Source organism: Artemia sp. Qi Xiang Cuo, chromosome 16 (assembly GCF_049724085.1).
Source record: "Artemia sp. Qi Xiang Cuo chromosome 16, ASM4972408v1, whole genome shotgun sequence".
Taxonomy (NCBI): Eukaryota; Metazoa; Arthropoda; class Branchiopoda; order Anostraca; family Artemiidae; genus Artemia; species Artemia sp. Qi Xiang Cuo.
Genome location: NC_142809.1, coordinates 37,622,164 through 37,641,497, shown reverse-complemented (window position 1 = coordinate 37,641,497; position 19,334 = coordinate 37,622,164). Strand labels below are relative to the sequence as shown.

The 19,334-nt window shown below is 36.7% G+C and overlaps 1 protein-coding gene across 2 annotated transcripts in view; it reads left to right on the top strand.

Moving 5' to 3' along the window:
- Positions 1-19,334, top strand: part of LOC148942872 (unconventional myosin-IXb-like) — a 251,047-nt gene that overhangs the window by 150,935 nt on the left and 80,778 nt on the right. For both annotated transcript variants that reach the window (XM_089102722.1, XM_089102721.1), the window contains exons 10-12: positions 1,877-2,077; positions 11,920-12,055; positions 17,132-17,330. In XM_089102722.1, the coding sequence (XP_088958848.1) occupies positions 1,877-2,077; positions 11,920-12,055; positions 17,132-17,330 (536 nt within the window). The remainder of the gene's footprint in view (positions 1-1,876; positions 2,078-11,919; positions 12,056-17,131; positions 17,331-19,334) is intronic.

Below are 19,334 nucleotides of genomic sequence, written 5' to 3'. Positions count from 1 at the left end.
CCAAAGAATTTAACTAAAAGGGAGCGCACACAAAATCCAAATTAGGCCAGTAGCATTTGAGAAGTCGCAAAATATCCAAGACAATGAACAAGTCTTAATGGGGGGGCCCTGGGTCTATCAAAATATTTCAATGGTTTCCCAGGGAATTTGATATCATTTTCTTCTTTCTCCAATTTAGATTAAAATAATAATTGTACTTATGGAATCCCTGCTTTCAATAAAAAAAATGAGTTTTTATCCCTTAAAAATGATGGGAGTCTATCCCCCCCCCTATAGGCAAAAATTTAAAATTTTTTGATGAGTCATTTTTTTGAGGTCGCTTCCGAACAATTTATTATCAAACATTCAGGCCTTCAACAATTGAGTATTAAACATTAAAAAAAATCTTATCTAAAAACAGCAAAAAAAAAAAAAAAAATCTGCTAACTTACAATTCAGCTGTAGAAACAATCTGTCGGCTGTCAATTTCAAAATCCAACTGATTGCTGAAGCTGTATAGTAGTGAATTCGTTCTGTAATTCTATTCAACTTGAAAATAAAATTCTTGACTACGAACGATGTTAGAAATAACGATTGGGAAACTACATTCAAAATGATTTAAACTCATTTCATAAAGACGATACTATTTTTTGTCAACATATGAAGAACTGTGTATATTGCAATATTTGCAATTGCATATTGCATCTGTCAGGTTCTTATGCAAAGTAACAAAAGAGACGAAAATTAATGGACAAGAGAGTAGTGAAGAATTATGGTATGCAAAGTAATATTTGGCAGGGAAAGTCACTGGTGATAAATCGCTAGGGATGGCACTGTGATTGCGTGATTTTCGGGGAACTAAATTTTTTTTCGGGGTGACGCATAGATTTTCGGGAAATCACTTGAAAATTTGGGTATATTGCAAACCCTCTTTGATTTTTAATCAGGGAAATTGAAGTAATAAACCGAACAAGAAGGAAAAGCCCTAAGTGTGCGTTTGGCGCAAAAAGGACTTTCTACAAAATCATTTAAAACTTGACCGAATAATGCTACTTCTGCTAACAGTGGCACAACTGTGTTACGCTGGTAGCGTCACTACACCTTGCTGGGGTCGACTAAGCGTCTTGTTGACGGTAGTTGGTCGATATGCTGGCGAGGCGCCGGGGTCTAATTACAATCACCCACCTTGAACAATAAGGAAAACCACTTTTTTTGCATGGGTAGGACTAAAGTATAAAACTTTCCAGAGGAAATTTTACACGGGAGACATTTGCCAGAATATCTATTCGAAATTCTTTTTATTCGTCTTTTTTTTCTCTTTGGCGACTCAATTTTACATGGGGGGGGGGGATTTTTCCATGTGTGTTGGGGGGGGGGGGTCCGTGGGACAAATATCTCACGAAGTTTTCGGTGGACAAATTTTTAATTGGGGGTGAAGGCTACAGGGGAAAAAAATTCCACGAAGCGGGTGATTTCTAGCATGATTTGAAAATATAAAAAAAAGTCCTCTTAAATATAAAAGTATGCTAAGGAGAATTCTTCAGGTGGAATCGTCCGCAAAAAAGTTTCTGGGAGAATTTTCAGCAGGGGCGAATCTCCAGCATTTTCATTGGGGGGGGGGGGCAAGAGGGGTCCATATCTAGTCAAAGGGCATGGGATGTATAATATTTTTTTCGCCACAATATTGGGGGGGGGCAACTGCCCCCTCTTGCCACCCCCAAACGACGCCCCTGATTTTCAGCGAGGATAGAATTGTATATGGGAATTTTCCGGGGGTAAGGATTTACGTGGGATGAACTTTCATGGAGGAGGTATTCGTGGGAGGGGATTTTTCATGGAGGGAGAGGCGGATTTCCCTGCATTATGTAATTTTTTTTTAAAGAAGTATTATTTTTAGCTTTGAGCAGTTTTGCATCAATTATGCAAACGAGCATTTACAGTCATATTTTAATATGCATGTCTTCAAATACGAACAAGAAGAATATAGACGAGAGGGCCTGAAGTGGGTGGATATTTATTTTGAAGACAACACTGGATGTCTGCAGCTTTTTGAAGCCCGACCCAATGGACTTCTATGTATTCTTGATGATCAGTGCAGGTATGATCTTATTTAATATTAGAACATATGCTTAAATATATATTTACTTCGGTTATATATTTTAATGAAATTACAAAAAATGATGAGAGTTGAAAAGAGTCGTTGATATGAATTTTTGGGGAAAAAAACGAAGGAGAAATAATCTTATAGCTATAGCTAAGAACTTTTTCCTTCAACATATTGAGAAAATTTTCATTCCATCTGAAGAGAGAGAAGGGGTTTGAAAAAAAAGATGAAGATTTCCAAAATACAGAAGTCGTAAAATTTGAATTGTTGATAAAATAGGTTATAGAATTTTGTTTGGGCCTAAGCAAACCAGGGACGTAATTTGCTATAGGGCAGGGGGCAACTGCCTCTCCCAGACCTTAATTTGCCGTCCCCATCCCCAGACCTCAGTTCTCCCCCTACCCCCAGACCCCCGTTTTCCTCTCAGCTGAAATTTAGTTTCTCCAAAAATCTAGTCAAAACTAATATAAGCCTGCATAATTCATGCATACATAGAAATGGGTCAATTTTCTTTAGTATTTCTTTGCCTATCTAATTTTAACGGAATTTTAGCAGAAATTAACTTTTAATTTTAGCAGAACTTTTAATTTCAGCTTAACCTATTTAATTTTAGCAGAAATTAACATAAATAACGAGCAGCAACTAACATAAATAACGAGCAGAAATTAACATAAGTTGGGCGCAAAACCCCTATGCCTTCCCAAGCTCAGAACAAAATGTGCACTTTACTGAAAAAATAGAAATGTTTTTACTTTTATAACTTTAATAAATCAATTAATATTAACATTTTAATTACTAAATTTCAGTACATGTATATTAAACTGACAATTCACATTCATTTGTATACATGTATTGTATTCATTTGTATACGAAAACTTCTTTGATACGAAGTGTCCTGGTCTAAACAACAACAACAACAAAAAATAATACATTATACCCAAATCGATCTTTGCTATAAAAATGTCAAGCCTTCCAATCACTTTCGACTATTAAAAAGGACACTAGGCCTTTTGATTTCCAATCGAATGAGCCCTTTTGGAAACGACAAGGCTTTCTATTAAACACCTTATATGCCCCCAGGGCATAAATTACAACCCTTACCTTAAGGTCTGTTAGGGTGGTTGTCATCCTCTAAGACCAAATTTCCAGAACTTTCAACTGAGTTAAAGAAAATGGCTATCTCAAAATTTTGATTGGATGTGTTTTTGGGGAAATGGTGGACGTGAGAGGGGGGGGGGGTAGTCGCTCTCCAATCACTTTCAACTATTAAAAAGGGCCCTAGCCCTTTCAATTTCCAATCAAATGAGCCCTTTTGAAGTCTCTACGACAAAACTTTCGATAAAAATCTTATATGCCCCAGGGCATAACTTACAACCCTTGCCCCGAGTGCTGGGGGAGGGGTGTCATTCTCAGACCTAATTTCCTGACTTTTCTACTACGTTGAATAAAATGGCTATCTGGAAATTTTGATTGGATGTGTTTTGAGGAATGGTGGGCGTGAGAGGGGGGTTGGTTACCCTCCAATCACTTTCGACTATTACAAAGGGCACTAACCCTCTCAATTTCGAATTGAATGAGCCCCTTTTGAAGTTTTACTACAACTTTATCTATACAAACCTAATATGCCCCCCAGGGCAGAACTTACAACCTTTGCCCTTGGGGTTCTGGGGGGTTTGTCATCCTTAAATACATAATTTCCGAAACTTTCAACTGCGTTGAACAAAATGGCTCTAAACTTTGATTGAATGTTTTTGGGGAAATGGTGGTCGTGAGAGGGGGGTTAATTACTCTCACCTCACTTTCGACTATTAAAAAGGGCAAACTTTCTATTTAAACTTTATATGCCCCCAGGGCATAACTTACAACCCTTGCACTGAGGGCTCTGAGGGGGTTTTCATCCTAAAAGACCTAATTTCAAGAGCTTTCAACTACGTTGAACAATATGGATATCTCAAAATTTTGATTTGATGTGTTTGGGAAAATGGTGGGCGTGAGAGGGGTGTTATTCGCTCTCCAATCACTTTCAACTATTAAAAAAGGCACTAGCCCTTCAAATTTCCAATTCAATGAGCCCTTTTGAAGTTTCTACGCTTTCAATAAAAACCTTGTATGCCCCCAGAACATAACTTACAACCCTTGCCCTGAGGGCTGTGGGGGAGGGGAAGGGTTGTCATCCTTAAAGATCTAATTTCCAAAACTTTCAACTACGTTGAATAAAATGGCTATCTAAAATATTGATTGGATGTGTTTGGAGAAAAAATGGGCGTGAGAGGGGGGTTAGTTGCCCTCAAATCACTTTCGACTATTAAAAAGGGCACTAGCTCTATGAATTAAGATTTCAATAAAAAAAAACTTATATGTCCCCAGGGCATAACTTATAACCCTTGCCCCGAAGACTGTGTGGGGAGTGTCCTGCTCAAAGGTATTATTTCCTGAACTTTGAACTGCGTGGAACAAAATGGCTGTCTCAAAATCTTTATCGGATGTGTTGGGGGAAATTGTGGGCGTGGAAGGGGTGTTAGTTACTTTCCAATCACTTTTGACTGTTAAAAAGGGCACTAGCCATTTCAATTTCCAATCGAATGAGCCCTTTTTGAAGTTTCTACGACAACGCGTTAAATAGAAACCTTATATGCCCCCTGGGCATAATTTACAGCCCTTGCCCTGAGGGCTGTGGGTGTGTTGTCATCCTCAAAGACCTAGTTTCCAGAATTTAAAACTACGTTGAACAAAATGGCTATCTCAAAGTTTTGATTAGATTTGTTTGGGGAAAAGGTGGGTGTGAGAGGCGGGTTAGTTGCCCTCCAATCACTTTTGACTATTAAAAAGGGCACTAGCCCTTTGAATTTCCAATCGAATGAGCCTTTTTTGAAGTTTCTACGACAACGCTTTCTATAAAAAACCGCATATGCCCCCAGGGCATAACTTACAACCCTTACCCTAAGGGTTGTGGGGGACTGTCCTCAAAAACACAATTTCTATCTGGAAATCAACTACGCTGAACAAAATGGGTATCTCAAAATTTTGATTGGATGTGTTTCGGGAAATGGTGGGCGTTGAAGGGGTGTTGGCTGCCTTCCAATCACTTTCGACTATTAAAAATGGCACAAACCACTTCAATTTCCAATCGAATGAGTCCTTTTTAAAGTTTCTACGACAACTTTTTCGATACGAAGTGCCCTGCTTTAAAGGTTAAAATTAATAAATAAAACATTGCATCCACATCGTTCTTATACGCCCCCAGGGTATAACTTAAAACCCTTGCCCGAAGGGTTGTGGAGGACTGTCCTCCTCTTTACTGAATCTCCGTTTCTTGTCTTGTTCTCAAGTGTCCCCGTTCTTTACTTTAGCAGCGTGATCGCGCTGCCTAAGGCAGTGTTCGACTACGTTGAACAAAATGGATATCTCAAAATTTTGATTTGATGTGTTTTGGAAAATGGTGGGCGTGAGAGGGGCGTCAGTCGCTATCCAATCACTTTCAACTATTAAAAAAGGCGCTAGCCCTTTCAATTTCCAATTGAATGAGCCCTTTTGAAATTTCTACGACAACGCTTTCAATAAAAACTTTATATACCCTAGGATATAACTTACAACCCTTGCTCTGAGGGATGTGAGGGGGTTATCATCTTAAAAGACCTATTTCCAGAACTTTCAAATTCGTGGAACAAAATGGATATCTCAAAATTTTAATTCGATGTATTTGGGAAAATGGTGGGCGTGAGAGGGGCGTTAGTCGCTATCCAATTACTTTCAACTATTAAAAAAGGCACTAGCCCTTTCGATTTCCGATTGAATGAGCCCTTTTAAGTTTCTATGACAATGGTTTCAATAAAAACTTTATATGCCCCCAGGGCATAACTTACAACCCTTGCCCTGAGGGCTGTGGGGGAGGGGCTGACATCCTTAAAGACATAATGTCCAAAACTTTCAACTACGTTGAATAAAATGGCTATTCCAAAAATTTTGTTTGGATGTGTTTGGGGAAAAGGTGGGCGTGAGAGGGGGGTTAGTTGCCCTCAAATCACTTTCGACTATTAAAAAGGGTACTAGTCATGTGAATGTCAAATCGAATGAGCCCTTTTTCAAGTTTCTACGACAAAGATTTCAATAAAGAACCTTATATGCCCCCAGGGCATAACTTATAATCCTTGCCCTGAGGGTTGTGGGGGAGTGTCTTCATCAAAAATATGTTTTCTATCTGGAAATCAATTACGCTGAACAAAATGGCTAACTCAATATTTTTTTTGGATGTGTTTGTGGGAATGATTGGGGTGTGTGGGGGGGGCTAGTTACCCTTCAATCACGTTTGACGGTTAACAAGGGCACTAGCCCATTGAATTTTCAATAGAATGCGCCTTTTTTGAAGTTTCTACGACAACACCTTCTATAAAAACCTTATATGTCCCCAGAGCAAAGCTCATCACCCTTGCCCTGAGGTTTGTGGGGGAGTGTCCTCCTCAAAAACATATTTTCTATTTGGAAATCAACTACGCCGAACAAAATGGCTGTCTAAAAATTTTGATTGGATGGGTTGGGGGAATGATGGGCGTGGGGGGCTAGTTGCCCTCCAATCACTTTTGACTATTTAAAAGGGTATTATCCTTTTGAATTTCCAATCGAATGAGTTTCTTTTCAAGTTTCTACGACAACGCCTTCTATAAAAACCTTATATGCCACCCAGGGCATAACTTAAAACCCTTGTACTGAGGGTTGTGGGGGAGTGTCCTCCTCAAAAACATATTTTCTATCTAGAAATCAACTACGCCGAACAAAATGGCTGTCTTAAAATTTTGATTGGATGTGTGGGGGGAATGATGGGCGTGGGGGGCTAGTTGCCCTCCAATCACTTTCGAATATTAAAAAGGGTACTAGCCCTTTGAATTTCCAATCGAATGAGTTTGTTTTGAAGTTTCTACGACAACACTTTCTATAAGAACCTTATATGCCACCCAGGGCATAACTTAAAACCCTTGTACTGAGGTTTGTGAGGGATTGTCCACCTCAAAAACATATTTTCTATCTAGAAATCAACTAAACCGAACAAAATGGCTATCTCAAAATTTTGATTTGATGTGTTTGGGTGAATGATGGGTGTGTGGGGGGGGGGGCTTGTTTCCCTCCAATCACTTTTGACTATTAAAAAGGGCACTAGCCACTCCAATTTCCAATCGAATGAGCCCTTTTCGAAGTTTCTACGACAACTCCTTCGATACGAAGTGTCTGGGTATGAAGAAAAAAAAAAAACAACCAAAAACACATTGTGCCCACATCGTTCTTTACTTAGGTAGCGCTAGCGCGCTGCCTATGATTAACAACACTTATTGAGGATCTGACTGTCTTAGAGAACTTGTTTCAAAAATTTAAGAGGTAACCCAATGGATATCCTGGAACAGATATTTGATGAAGCTGTTACCAATGATATGACACTCAATCCTTTGAAGTCAACAATCTTAACAATTAACCTTTTTAAAACTCTACCTACTATAAATCCCCCCTCTCTCTAAATTGTTGATTAGTACCCTGAATCATTGGGTGTTGCCACCTTGAGTTCTTTAAAATGGGAATATCATTCTAAAGATATGTTACAACATGAGAATGCCACATTATCCCTCCAGGAAATTTCTTCAAAAGTTTAAATCATCCTACTGTTTGAGAATTTTCCTTTCACAATCCTTGAGTACGCCAGCCAGGTTTGGTATCTGAGCATACCCAAAACATTGCGGACAAAATGGAGGCGGTAGAAAGAATCTGCTTCAGAGTTGTCAAATTAATTATCTGGGAGTAGAGTCGCTCTGTATTACGAAACCGGACCACGCAGACCCTTCGGTTAAGTGTCGGAGGAGAATAGAGTCCGCATGGAACGATGCAGACCCTGAAGTAGAAGGGGACTTTCTGCGTGGCCTGATCCCCCCTTTTTTTCTATGTGCATTTAGATACCATTGTTGATTTTTTTTTTTTTTTTTTGCTTTTAATCCAGAGTGTTTCCTTCCTTGTCCACTACAACATTGTTTCACGGACAGACTGAAGTGTCTGCTTTGCTTCGCGTTCGGAATAGCTCTGTATTCCGAATCCGGACCACGCAGACCCTTCGGTTAAGTGTTGGAGGAGAACAGAATCCTTGGCCACTCCTCTATCCTACATATCCCTTCTCAGCCCAAACACACATTAACTGTTATTACCGTTAGTTTCACCGTTATTACTGTTATTTTCTCTATTACCGTTTATTTTACGAAGGTTTATTTTGCTAATTTTTTACATTCGTTTTTTTATTACCGTTATTTCCTTCATTGCCGTTTATTGTACAGGGCTTATTTTGCTTTTTCTTTACATTTGTTTTGTTATTACCGTTATTTCCTCCATTACCGCTGATTGTACAAGGCTTATTTTGCTAATTTTTTACATTTGTTTTGTTATTACCATTATTTCCTCTATTACCGTTTATTTTTACAAAGGTTTATTTTGCTAATTTTTTACACTCATTTTGTTTAGCCGATGTTTTACTATATTGTATTAATTTTTATACTGATTATGTTATTTATGGCACATTTCGTTTTAATTAGTTTTTTAAGTTTGTTTTATTGTCCTTTTGTTGTTTCAGTTTTTTTGTTTTATTTTCCTTTATTTGACATTAGAGCTTATAAGACGTTTGGAATAAATATTCTCATATATTAAGCAATGCCATTGGGATTAAGGTTAAATAACTTTTATTCATTCTTCTGTGTCGTTAGTTAACTTTAATCCTTAGTTATTTGTAAAATGTGTCAAATAAAACAATCCTCGTATATCTTTCAAACGTCGTGAGCAGAAATTTACAGATAAAAGTGCATCTTAGAGGTGAGAAGGTGTAGAGCGATAAAGGTCCTTAAAAAATGCGTTTTTGAAATAATGAAAATCATGCCATTTGAGATTCCAACGGGGTTTAAATCCTCATGTTATTTGTGATTCCTCATTCCTCGCTCTTTACGCTATTTTTTGTAGCACTTTTAAAACAAATTTTTATTATTCTAATTAAACGAACCTTGTGCTTCAGAAGTCTTTATTAAAGAATTGGAATAATAAGTCAAACTAGCGTAAAGAGTGAGGTATGTAGGAGTGGAAAACCTCCCTCATATACGCGATAATTTCTGTTCGTTTTAAGTTTTAACGTTGCTCCTTACTTTCAGTTGAAAAAACTTGATTCTATTATTTAGTTTCTCATCGTTTTTTAAATAATGCCTGGAAATCCGGCTCCACCTCCCCAGAAAAATCCCCCCTCCCACGGAAAGAGTAATTCAATCCCGATGCAAATTGACCCTGAACAATTACCCTTAACATCTCTGCATGTAAAATTGAGTTGGAACAGAGAAAGTAAGACAATTAAAAAGCATATCGTATAGGGATTCTGGCAAATTCTCTCGGTGTAAAATTTCCCTTGAAAAATTCACCCCCCGGAAACTTCCCTCTCAATTGAAAATTCTCCCATTGAAAATGCCCCCAGCAGAATATTTACCCCCCCCCCCACACCCCACCCGAAAATTTTATGCATGCTTCCCAATAACAAATACTATACGTACGTAAATACTACGTAAAAACGTATATATACGTAAATACTATAACAATGGACAAATTTAACTTAAAGACCTTTCCCCAAGGACTGTGGAGGGTCAAAAATACAAAATTCCACATTTTTGCAGATAGGAGGGTGATACCTCTTCAGTAGGGTTCTCTGATGTGCTGAATTGTTATTTTCATTAAGATTATTTGAGTTTTAGGTGGTGTCTCCCCCCTTTTTTGAAAATCAGGCAAATATTCTTAGACTTATTTTCCTTTGAAGGGTAACATTCAACTTAATGAGTCTTATATATTTGAGGTCAGCATAATAAGCCGATTCTTTGATAAATCTGTTGGTATCAAAATTATGTTTTTTAGAATTTCGGTTACTACTAAACCACGTTGCTCCTTACAGTTACTACGAACTGTTTGATATATTTCAATACATATAATGTGGGTGATATATAATATATCAAAATTGTAGTTCAAGTTTAGATAACTATTAAAGGACTACGAAGAATACATTTTTTTGTGAAATGACATGCAAGGGATATTCTTTTTTTCCTTTAGAGAGAAAAGAGTCACAAGCAACGAAACATGGTTAATAAGTTTTAAATAGCACATAAATATCATAAATCATCGCACAATTGTAATTCTTATTGTTCGCTGGCGACAGGCTTGCTACTTGTCCCTTTAAAAAATAACCACCAACTGAAATGTTGATTTGACGCCCTATGCACCAGCAATGGCTCTGGAGGACCTTCAGCGTTTGTCCTTTTTAGACCCAGCAACTGAAACGTTCATTCGACGCCATATGCGCCAGTAATGGCTCAGGAGGACCTTTGTTGTTTATCCTTTTTAGACCCAGCAGCTGAAACGTCGATTCGACGCCCTATGCCCTGGCAATGGCTCAGGAGGACCTTTTTCGTTTACCCTTTGTAGACGTAGGAACTGAAACGTTGATTTGACGGCCTTTGCGCTAGCAATGGCTCAGGAGGACCTTTATCGTTTATCCTTTTTAGACTCAGCAACTGAAACTTCGATTCGACGCCCTATACGCCAGCAATGGCTCAATAGGATCTTTGTCCTATCCTATATCGTTCGCTATTATGTCAAAATATCGAAAATGCACATGGCCGAATTTATGTCATATCTTAGATAAGTATATGTTCTAATTAAAATTTGGTTTCAAGCTGCAGGAAGACCTAAGCTCTTCATTAGCTTTTTTTCTCTTTTAAAATAGAAGATTACTGTCAAGAGCTAACAAAAAGAATTAATTTTATTACAATAAAAATGTAAACTAATTTAAGAATGAATAAAGAAATTTAATTGCAGAAGTCAAAGCGAAACACGAGTTTTTTTTTCTTCTTTTTTCTTTTTGCTGATCCCTCAACAAATACGTACTTGAACGGGGACGTACCCTTAAATGACCGTCATGAATCAATCAAAGACGACTAAAATCTAGTGCAATAGCCGTAGAATAGCCGAGAGGAGGCCAGGTCTTAATCCTGTATAAGTATCAATCAAAACAAAAAGTGTAACAATGTAATAGTCCAGATAAGATAATATTCCAATTAATACCACTCATGAGCCCCTTCTTTCGTTTCTTTTTATATTTTCTATGTCATTTTATTTTTTGTTTTCCTGTTGCAATTAATGAAAACTGAATTCACAAGTTTTACTTCGCTTCACTATTTTCTTTCTTTTTTTCTTAATTTTCCTGGTGCATGTAGTGAAGCTTAGTTTAGAACTTTTATTTTATTTCACTATTTACTTTTTTATTTTATTTTCTATTTATTTTTTTATTTTCGGTACTTTTTTTTATAGTTTTTTTAGGCGCAAGTGATGAACCTTTAATTCACAGTTTACGCTTTACTTATCTTTTTTTTGCATTTTCTTTCTATTTTCTGTACTGTTTTCGCTTTTAGTTTTCCAGGGGCAAGCAATGAAACTTTACTAGTGTTTTTTAGTGTTTTTGTTCAGTGTTTTCTTCATTTCTTTTCTACATTCTCCTTTTCTTTTCTTAGACCTTTTGGTGCAAGTTATGAAACTTTACTTCACTTGTTTTACTTTACTTCACTATTTTTTCTTTCCCTTTTCTATTGTATTTTCTTTTTTAGTTTTCTAGGTGCAAGTAGTGAAACTTTACGTCAGAAGTTTCGTTTTACTTCGCTATTTTCTTCTTTTTTTTCATACTTTTTTTTTTTTTAGTTTTCCAGGTGCAAGTAATGAAACTTTACGTCAGAAGTTTCGTTTTACTTCACTATTTTCTGGTTTTTTTTTTCATACTATTTTTCCTTTTTTAGTTTTCCAGGTGCAAGTAATGAAACTTTACTACACAAGTTTCAAACAGCACATAAAGATGACGAATATTATGAAGTGCCACAGAAGCGAGAGTCTGCTTTTATTGTTCGCCATTATGCTGGCAAAGTCAAATATCAGGTAGGCCTCTTTTCTTTGCCGGTTTTTATTCTTATTTTTTCTGTTTAGTTTATTGCATAAAAATATCCCAACCCTAAATTAGGGACAATGTAAGCCATTTATATTGATTGGTTAGGTTTAAATTGATTATATTTATGAGCCGTTTCACTAATAAGTGTTAATTTCTAGAATCCTAAAGAACAGCGAAAGCTTAAAGTTGATTAGGAAATGAAAGGTTGAAATTCAGCTGAATTCAAGCAAAAAGTAATCAAGAAGTACCAAGCCAAAGTATGAAAGACTCGTCAAAGGCATTTTGGGTCTAATTACCGTAAGATGCTATTAAATGCAATTAAAAATGTTTCTATTTTAGATGCTATTTGATGTAATTAAGATGCTTTGATTAAATTTAAGATGCTATTAGATATGTTTAAGGTGCTAAGATGCTTTGATTAAATCTAAGATGCTATTTGATGCTATTCAGAATTTTACATTTAAGATACTATTTAATCTAATTAAGATGCCAAGATGCTTTGAAGCTTGTTGTAAAAAGTTCACATCCTAAATTAAGCCTAGCATACCATTCTGATACTGAAAATGAAATGTCTCTGCTTCTATCCATTAGTTAGCAGTCAGTCTTGTAAGGCTATCTACAAAGCTGTATTTATAGAATTTACTATCAATATTATATAACGAATTATCGCCTCCTATTTCCACTATTAGTCCACTGTTAGCATATCTAGCAATAACACTTATACGCTTATGATAATATCAAGGCTGTATCCAGGGGGGGGGCTAAGGGGTTTGGAGCCCCTCCCCCCGAAATGTTTGTCCCACTCGTAAAAACGTAACTAAAGTGAACATAAATTGGTTTTTGATGCGTTATTTAAGAGTTTTATTTCACCCTCCCCCCACTGAAAAAATGCTTTTGTACCCCCCCCCCCCCCCCAAAAAAAATATCTGGGTACGACTTTGGATAATATCACAGTGAATATGAAGGAGGGCGAGTCCTGAGAGTGTTTCTTCCTTCATTTTTTTTCTTAGCCATATTTTAAATCTTTTCAAGGTAGGAAAACATCATTCAGCAGACACAATACTGACAGGTCATCATGAGGATCTACAAGAAGGCTAAAATCTTCAGGAAAATATCAGTATTCCAGTTTTGTTTCAATAAAGTTTTCACTAGTGTTTAAGGTATTCTACCTATTTTCGACGTAACACTTTTAAATTAGGTGTTGTTTTCTTAGACCACAATGCCGTTCTAGGACGAATAAATAAACTTTCAAATGGGGATAAATCAATTTATTTAGACAGTGAAAAATAGGTACAAGTCCAGATATTTCGGTCACATATACAGCGACCGTCTTCAGTAGAAATACTCCTACTGAAGACGGTCGCTGTATATGTGACAGAAATATCTGGACTTTTGTACCTGTTTTTTCACTGTCTAAATAAATGCATTTATCCCCATTTGAAAGTTTATTTGTTTGGTATTCTACCTGTGCCTTATTTCTCTCAAACAAAGATACCAAGTTTTCCATTTTGTCTCTTCTCGGATTAGGGCAGATTCACATGCAGCACTTTAGAAGGGGAAGCCGATGACTGGCCAGTATCACATTGACAAGTCATGAATCCTATAAGCGAATTGTTGCTTGTTCCTTCTTATAAAATTTGTTGGAGACAATACTGAGCTTAGAAGTGCCCAGTGTTTCTATGGAAATACTGTTTTTTAAGTTCGAAATGATAGTGTTTAACAGGGGAATAAAAACTGGCCGTCTACAATATTTCTTATCTGGACTGAACAACACGCTAATCTGATTGGTTTGGTTTTTCGCTATCCTTAGGACTGCTATTCCTAAACATAGCTCAATTGCTACCTTAGTTGCCACGTCAATTTTTTTTTTTCGCTTTCATTCTCCCGACGCTGGACTTGCAGCTGGGTAAGAAGGTTTTTAACATGCTTGCTACAGGCGCAAGCTCTTGGACATTGGAGCTTATTGCTAAGAGAGTAAGTGGCTACTATCAGATCGAAGGATGTAACAGCAATCAAGAAGGGTTTGCTTTTGCTGCAGTTGTGCATTCTTTCCAGCTGCTAATCTCAAGAGCTTCCGCGATTTTAGGAAGATCTGCCACGACTTGTATTAAGGGATTGTACCTTTTGATCCAGCGCATTTCACACATGGCAGTTAGCTGTTCTTTCACCACTCTGGTGAAAACATAATTGCGCTTTGTAGAACCACAAGAAAAAAAGGGATTATTTCTTTTATTACCCCGATGGAGATTCTAAGACTCTGTACAGAAGAAGCTTTTGACATGGAAAACCTTAGAGCATGGTTGAGACGTGGGCAACGCAAAGGATTACATTTTGAACTTTTTTTTTATAGCACCACAATTTTCTGACACCATTATAGCAAATTCATCAGTGCTTATGCCCGTACAATTTTCCAAGTCCAGTCCAAGAGATTGAAGAAAATCATTTTTAATAATCGATTCGAAGTTTTCAATGCTTTCTGAGTAGCATGTTTCGTTTAGATCTAAAAACTATCAAAATTCTCACATCTTTTGCAACTGTAATTGTTGCAAAGGGCACTGCTTTTTGTGACTTCTGTGACACATCCTTTGTTTCACCAGCAACCACACTGAAGAACTTGGCAGAATGGACTCGTGCAAGAATTTCTATTAGAATATATGGCAAAATGTTCAAGTAATTCACTTTGGCTTGTTTTGCTTATATAAGTTAGTAGCATTTGTCAAATGGTGTAGTGTAGCACCTGAGCTGGTCGAATGCTGTTTTAAAGTGGTGTCGTCACTGTTTAAATTGTACCTTAAAAGTACTCACAAGTTTCCTTCGTCTGTCAGCGGGTCCTTTTCTGTCAATAATTCTCCATTACCTCTGGCCACAAAGAGCAATATTCTGTCGACCCAAGAAAACAATTGATTCTACAGTTGACTTCAATCTTGCTCTGTTTTTTCCGCACTTGTCGGCTACGATTTTCGTTTGCAAGGCATAAAATGCTGGTTTCAGGGTCCAGGGTTGTCATATTTTAGAAGGAAATTTTTGCCTGTGTCAACTGAATCGTGGTGTTACTGATTGTTCTCATGAGACACAAGTCGCCACCTTTTTCAGTTAGCTTGTCGAAAGTCATGAAAGGCTTCCTGGCCAAGTCTTGCAATTGATTAGAGTTTTTAATCCTCGGACGTTAATTAAAACATCATATTTACTAATTTAGCCCTTCATATTGTTTGAAAGTCAATAAAACAAGTTGTCCAAATTTCTCTGCTGCCTTCGCTTCAACATGATACAAGCCTAAATTTATCCAACAACTTTACACTCTCCAAACCTGAATCGCAGAATCGCACTCTAGAATCACTAGAAATTTACACTCTAGAATCGCAACTAACCATATGGCGTCTCTGTTATTGCTTGACCCCACCCCGTCAAAATTCCTCCCGCGGGCAATCCTCCTTTGGGAAATTCCCACCTGTGGAAAATTTTCCCACTTTTAAGATTACGTTCGCATTTTTAATTCAAAAATATTTGAAAGATTAGGTTAGGATTATTGACTTACCCGTCGGTTTTTTTTTTTTTTTTTTTTAATTTAAACAATGGTTTTTTTATAAGTAGAAGAAAAAGTTGTTCAGCCGCAAACTTTTTGACAGTTTTACGAGATAGCAAGCTATAACAATATGACTTGTAAGCTCGACTGACACCGAATACTCTGGACAATTCCCTAAAGGCCTCAGGTAGACCTAGTGTCGTCAAATCTTTTCAAACACCATACTCTTTCAAACATCCAAGAGTTGATCTAATTATAGAATCACAGAAATCCGATGGCAGGAGTTCCTACAAAATCTAAGAATCTACTTGATGCAATTCAAAATTCTCTGTTTAAGATGCTGATAAATGTAATTAAGATGCCTTGATGAAATTTAAGATTCTATTTGATGCAATTTAAAATTTTGGCATCTCAAAATAACCAAGTTTTTATGTTTTTGGGTGAAAATGTCTCCTTAGATTTAAAAATGATTTAAAAATGTGATTCATTAATGCCTACACCGGGAAACAATTAAGAAAAAAAAGAAGCTCGACTAGAAGTAAAAAATTAATAACAAAAGCGTAAATGGAAGTTGCTTTTTTCATTTATAAGGTTGAAGTCAGATTTTGCAGAAGTCCCGACATGTTTTCTGGCCTACTGGTGTCATTATTATGACTTTTTTTTTCGAAAAGAATGTCACTAATCCTTCTTTGAAAAATGTTCAGGGTCCGAAGTAAATATGTCAATGTCTTTGTATTTTTATAGCCTTGGCATACAAAACACATTCCGACCTCTATATTTTGCATACTGAAAAAAAAAAAAAAAAAAAAACTAGGCACGCTTTCCATGACCCCTACTTGGCTCAACATAGTATTACAAAGTATGTTAGAATCCCAATTGGATAAGATTTTGTTCGATTCGATTCTGTCTTTTCTGGCACCAACGAATTTTTCTTATCTAGTTTTGCAAATGCTATCTAGTTTTGCTCTATCGATAGCAATAATCCTGTCAGAGAAGATAAAAACAAGTCTAAAACTCACGAATGCGAAAACTACAGACGTATTTTGTACACTGGCGGATTTCATGTCACCTTTCAATCTTGAATTTGTGTATGTTATCTCAATTTCTTCTGTTTTTTGTTTCTTCTTCGTGTTTAAAGAGTTCGACGCTTCAAACTTCAACGGTTTTATTGGAAATACGTCGACATAGTCGTTTCAGATGTTGAAGCACATCTAATCTCATCAGCTATGACTAACATTACATATACAAATTATGTCTACGAGTTTGCATACACTATGTTTTTTTGGATCGTTTTTGCTTCATAAGAGAAAAATGTTCAACTAATCAAACAAAAAAAGATCAACGTATAAAGAAAGCAATGTGTTCTTTAAGTAATTATCTAAGGTCTCATTTTGCAACCTTTATAAAGCGAGTTATTTATGCCAGATATAATTCGTTGTCCTAAAAGGATCTTTTAACCATATCTGCCTAGTCTACCTTATCCATCGCTTGAATAATTAAATTCTGGTTAATTTACCACTTATTCGTGTGCATTATTTTTTAGGTAACTGAGTTTCGGGAGAAGAATTTGGATCTGATTCACAGTGATATGGTGGCTATGTTGAAGAGTTCCAAATTATCCTTTGTTAGGCAATTGGTGTCAACTGACCCGGTGGCGGTTTTTCGTTGGGCTGTAATTCGAGCGTTTCTTCGGTGTGTGGCTGCGTTCAACGACGCTGGCAAGAGATATCGCTCTAAGCAAGGTAATTTTTCTACTAGTCCAGTGGCTTGAGTTGACAAAAATTAGGCGCGGGGGGGGGGGGTCAATCGATGGGGGCACTTTTGATGTTTTTTACTTTTCATGTTTGATGTTTTTGCCATGTTTATCATTATATTATCGTGAAATAGCTGTAAGTAACGATATTTAATTAGATAACATTAGGATATTTAGGACTTAGTGGTTTGCGCCTTATTATTTTATTTGAAAGGATTTAAATAAATAATATATAAATTATATGGTACTCATATATTAAAGTAATTAGAAAGACACATAATACTACATTAAATTGTTAATTAAGCCATAGAAAACCTTTGACTAGAATTAGAAACCTGTTCTTGGAGTGGTAATCCCTGGATCATGCCCAGTCGTAATATTTAAGCTCCGGTAGTTTACAACGAGGGAAGTTACAGTTTATTAATTTGTGTCCAAACAACTGTTAGCACATGGATTCTTTTTCAAGACTTAAAAACTCATTAAATACATTTTTAGCATCAATAGTATTCTTTTTCGATGGATTTTTCTGCAAATAGTGGTATGCCAGTTCAATTTTAGTGTTGCCCTTGTGTTGGACGCCCCTATTATTTTTTGTCAAAATCTCTTGCAGTTAGTGTTTAACGTTGTGTGATTTATTTTGAGATGCTTATTAAAACTTCAAATTTAGTTCGGGTATGACCTACAACTATTTCGCCATTTTTGGTGAAAAGGGCTAAATGCGTTTGGTACCATGGCGGCACTAACATGGCATTGGCTTTGGGCTAATTCTCATGCTTACCAGTGTTTTTGAGAAGTAGGCAATGACGTTGGACTCCATAAATTATTTCAGTTAAACTCAACTATAGTGAAAATAGTGTTTTTTAAGCGCAAATTTCAATGATATTAATCACTCCCGCATCTGCGTATGCTTTTTATGGAAATAGCTGAATATTTCTTGTAAATGAAAAAAGAAGTAAGTTACTCATACTATTTATAGAGCCCCCCCCCCCTCCCTATCGAAACGAAAATGGATCTTGGTAACCAAATATGATTGTTTATCCGCTTGCTTTCTAATACTTTTCAATCTAGTATCTATTCAAATGAATGAATCTATAGAAATGATTCATTTTTGAAAACCGGTTGGACCATTCGCCCTAGCCTTATCGTATAAGTGGTATGGGGTATTAATTTCGGTTTCAAAAAGCATACAGTGTCCGGCACGTACGTTAATGAGGCCCTTAGGACCCGAGACGCCCCCCCCCCCCCCAGACACACAAATAAAAAAGATATTGCAATTTTTTTCTTTAAGTTTCATGTATTTTGTTGTTATTTTTTCTATTATGTATACTTGGTCCCCTCTCTGAAAGGGGAGTACCCCCTTCCTCTGAAATAAGTTCCTGCGTACTTGCCTGCATTATGTAGCTTCTTTTGAATTGTTGCAGACAATATCTCTGGTTCAGTCTCAGAAACTTGCTTATGGGCTATCTTCTAGTTTGACTGAATTATATTAATCGGTTGCTGAAAAGTTCTTAAAACAATGTTATTATATTTCATGACGAAGTTGGACTAAATCTACCTAGGGCTGTTTACGTGTGCTGTTTAAGTGCTACCAAATCTACCTAGTGTTGTTTACGTGTGCTGTTTAAGTGCTGCCATTAGCTGCCAAATCTACCTAGCGCTGTTTATATGTGCTGTTTAAGTGCTGCCAAATCCACCTAGTGTTGTTTACGTGTGCTGTTTAAGTGCTGCCAAATCTGCCTAGTGCTGTTTACGTGTGCTGTTTAAGTGCTGCCAAATCTACCTAGTGTTGTTTACGTGTGCTGTTTAAGTGCTGCCAAATCTACCTAGTGCTGTTTACGTGTTCTGTTTAAGTGCTGCCGAATCTACCTAGTGCTGTGTCTTTAACATTCTGTCTGAAAATTATTATACTTCTCGTGACAAATTGATGTTAACATTTTTTGTGGTATTGTGGTAATTCTTGAAAATAGAAAGTGAATGTTGTAAAAGAAAACGT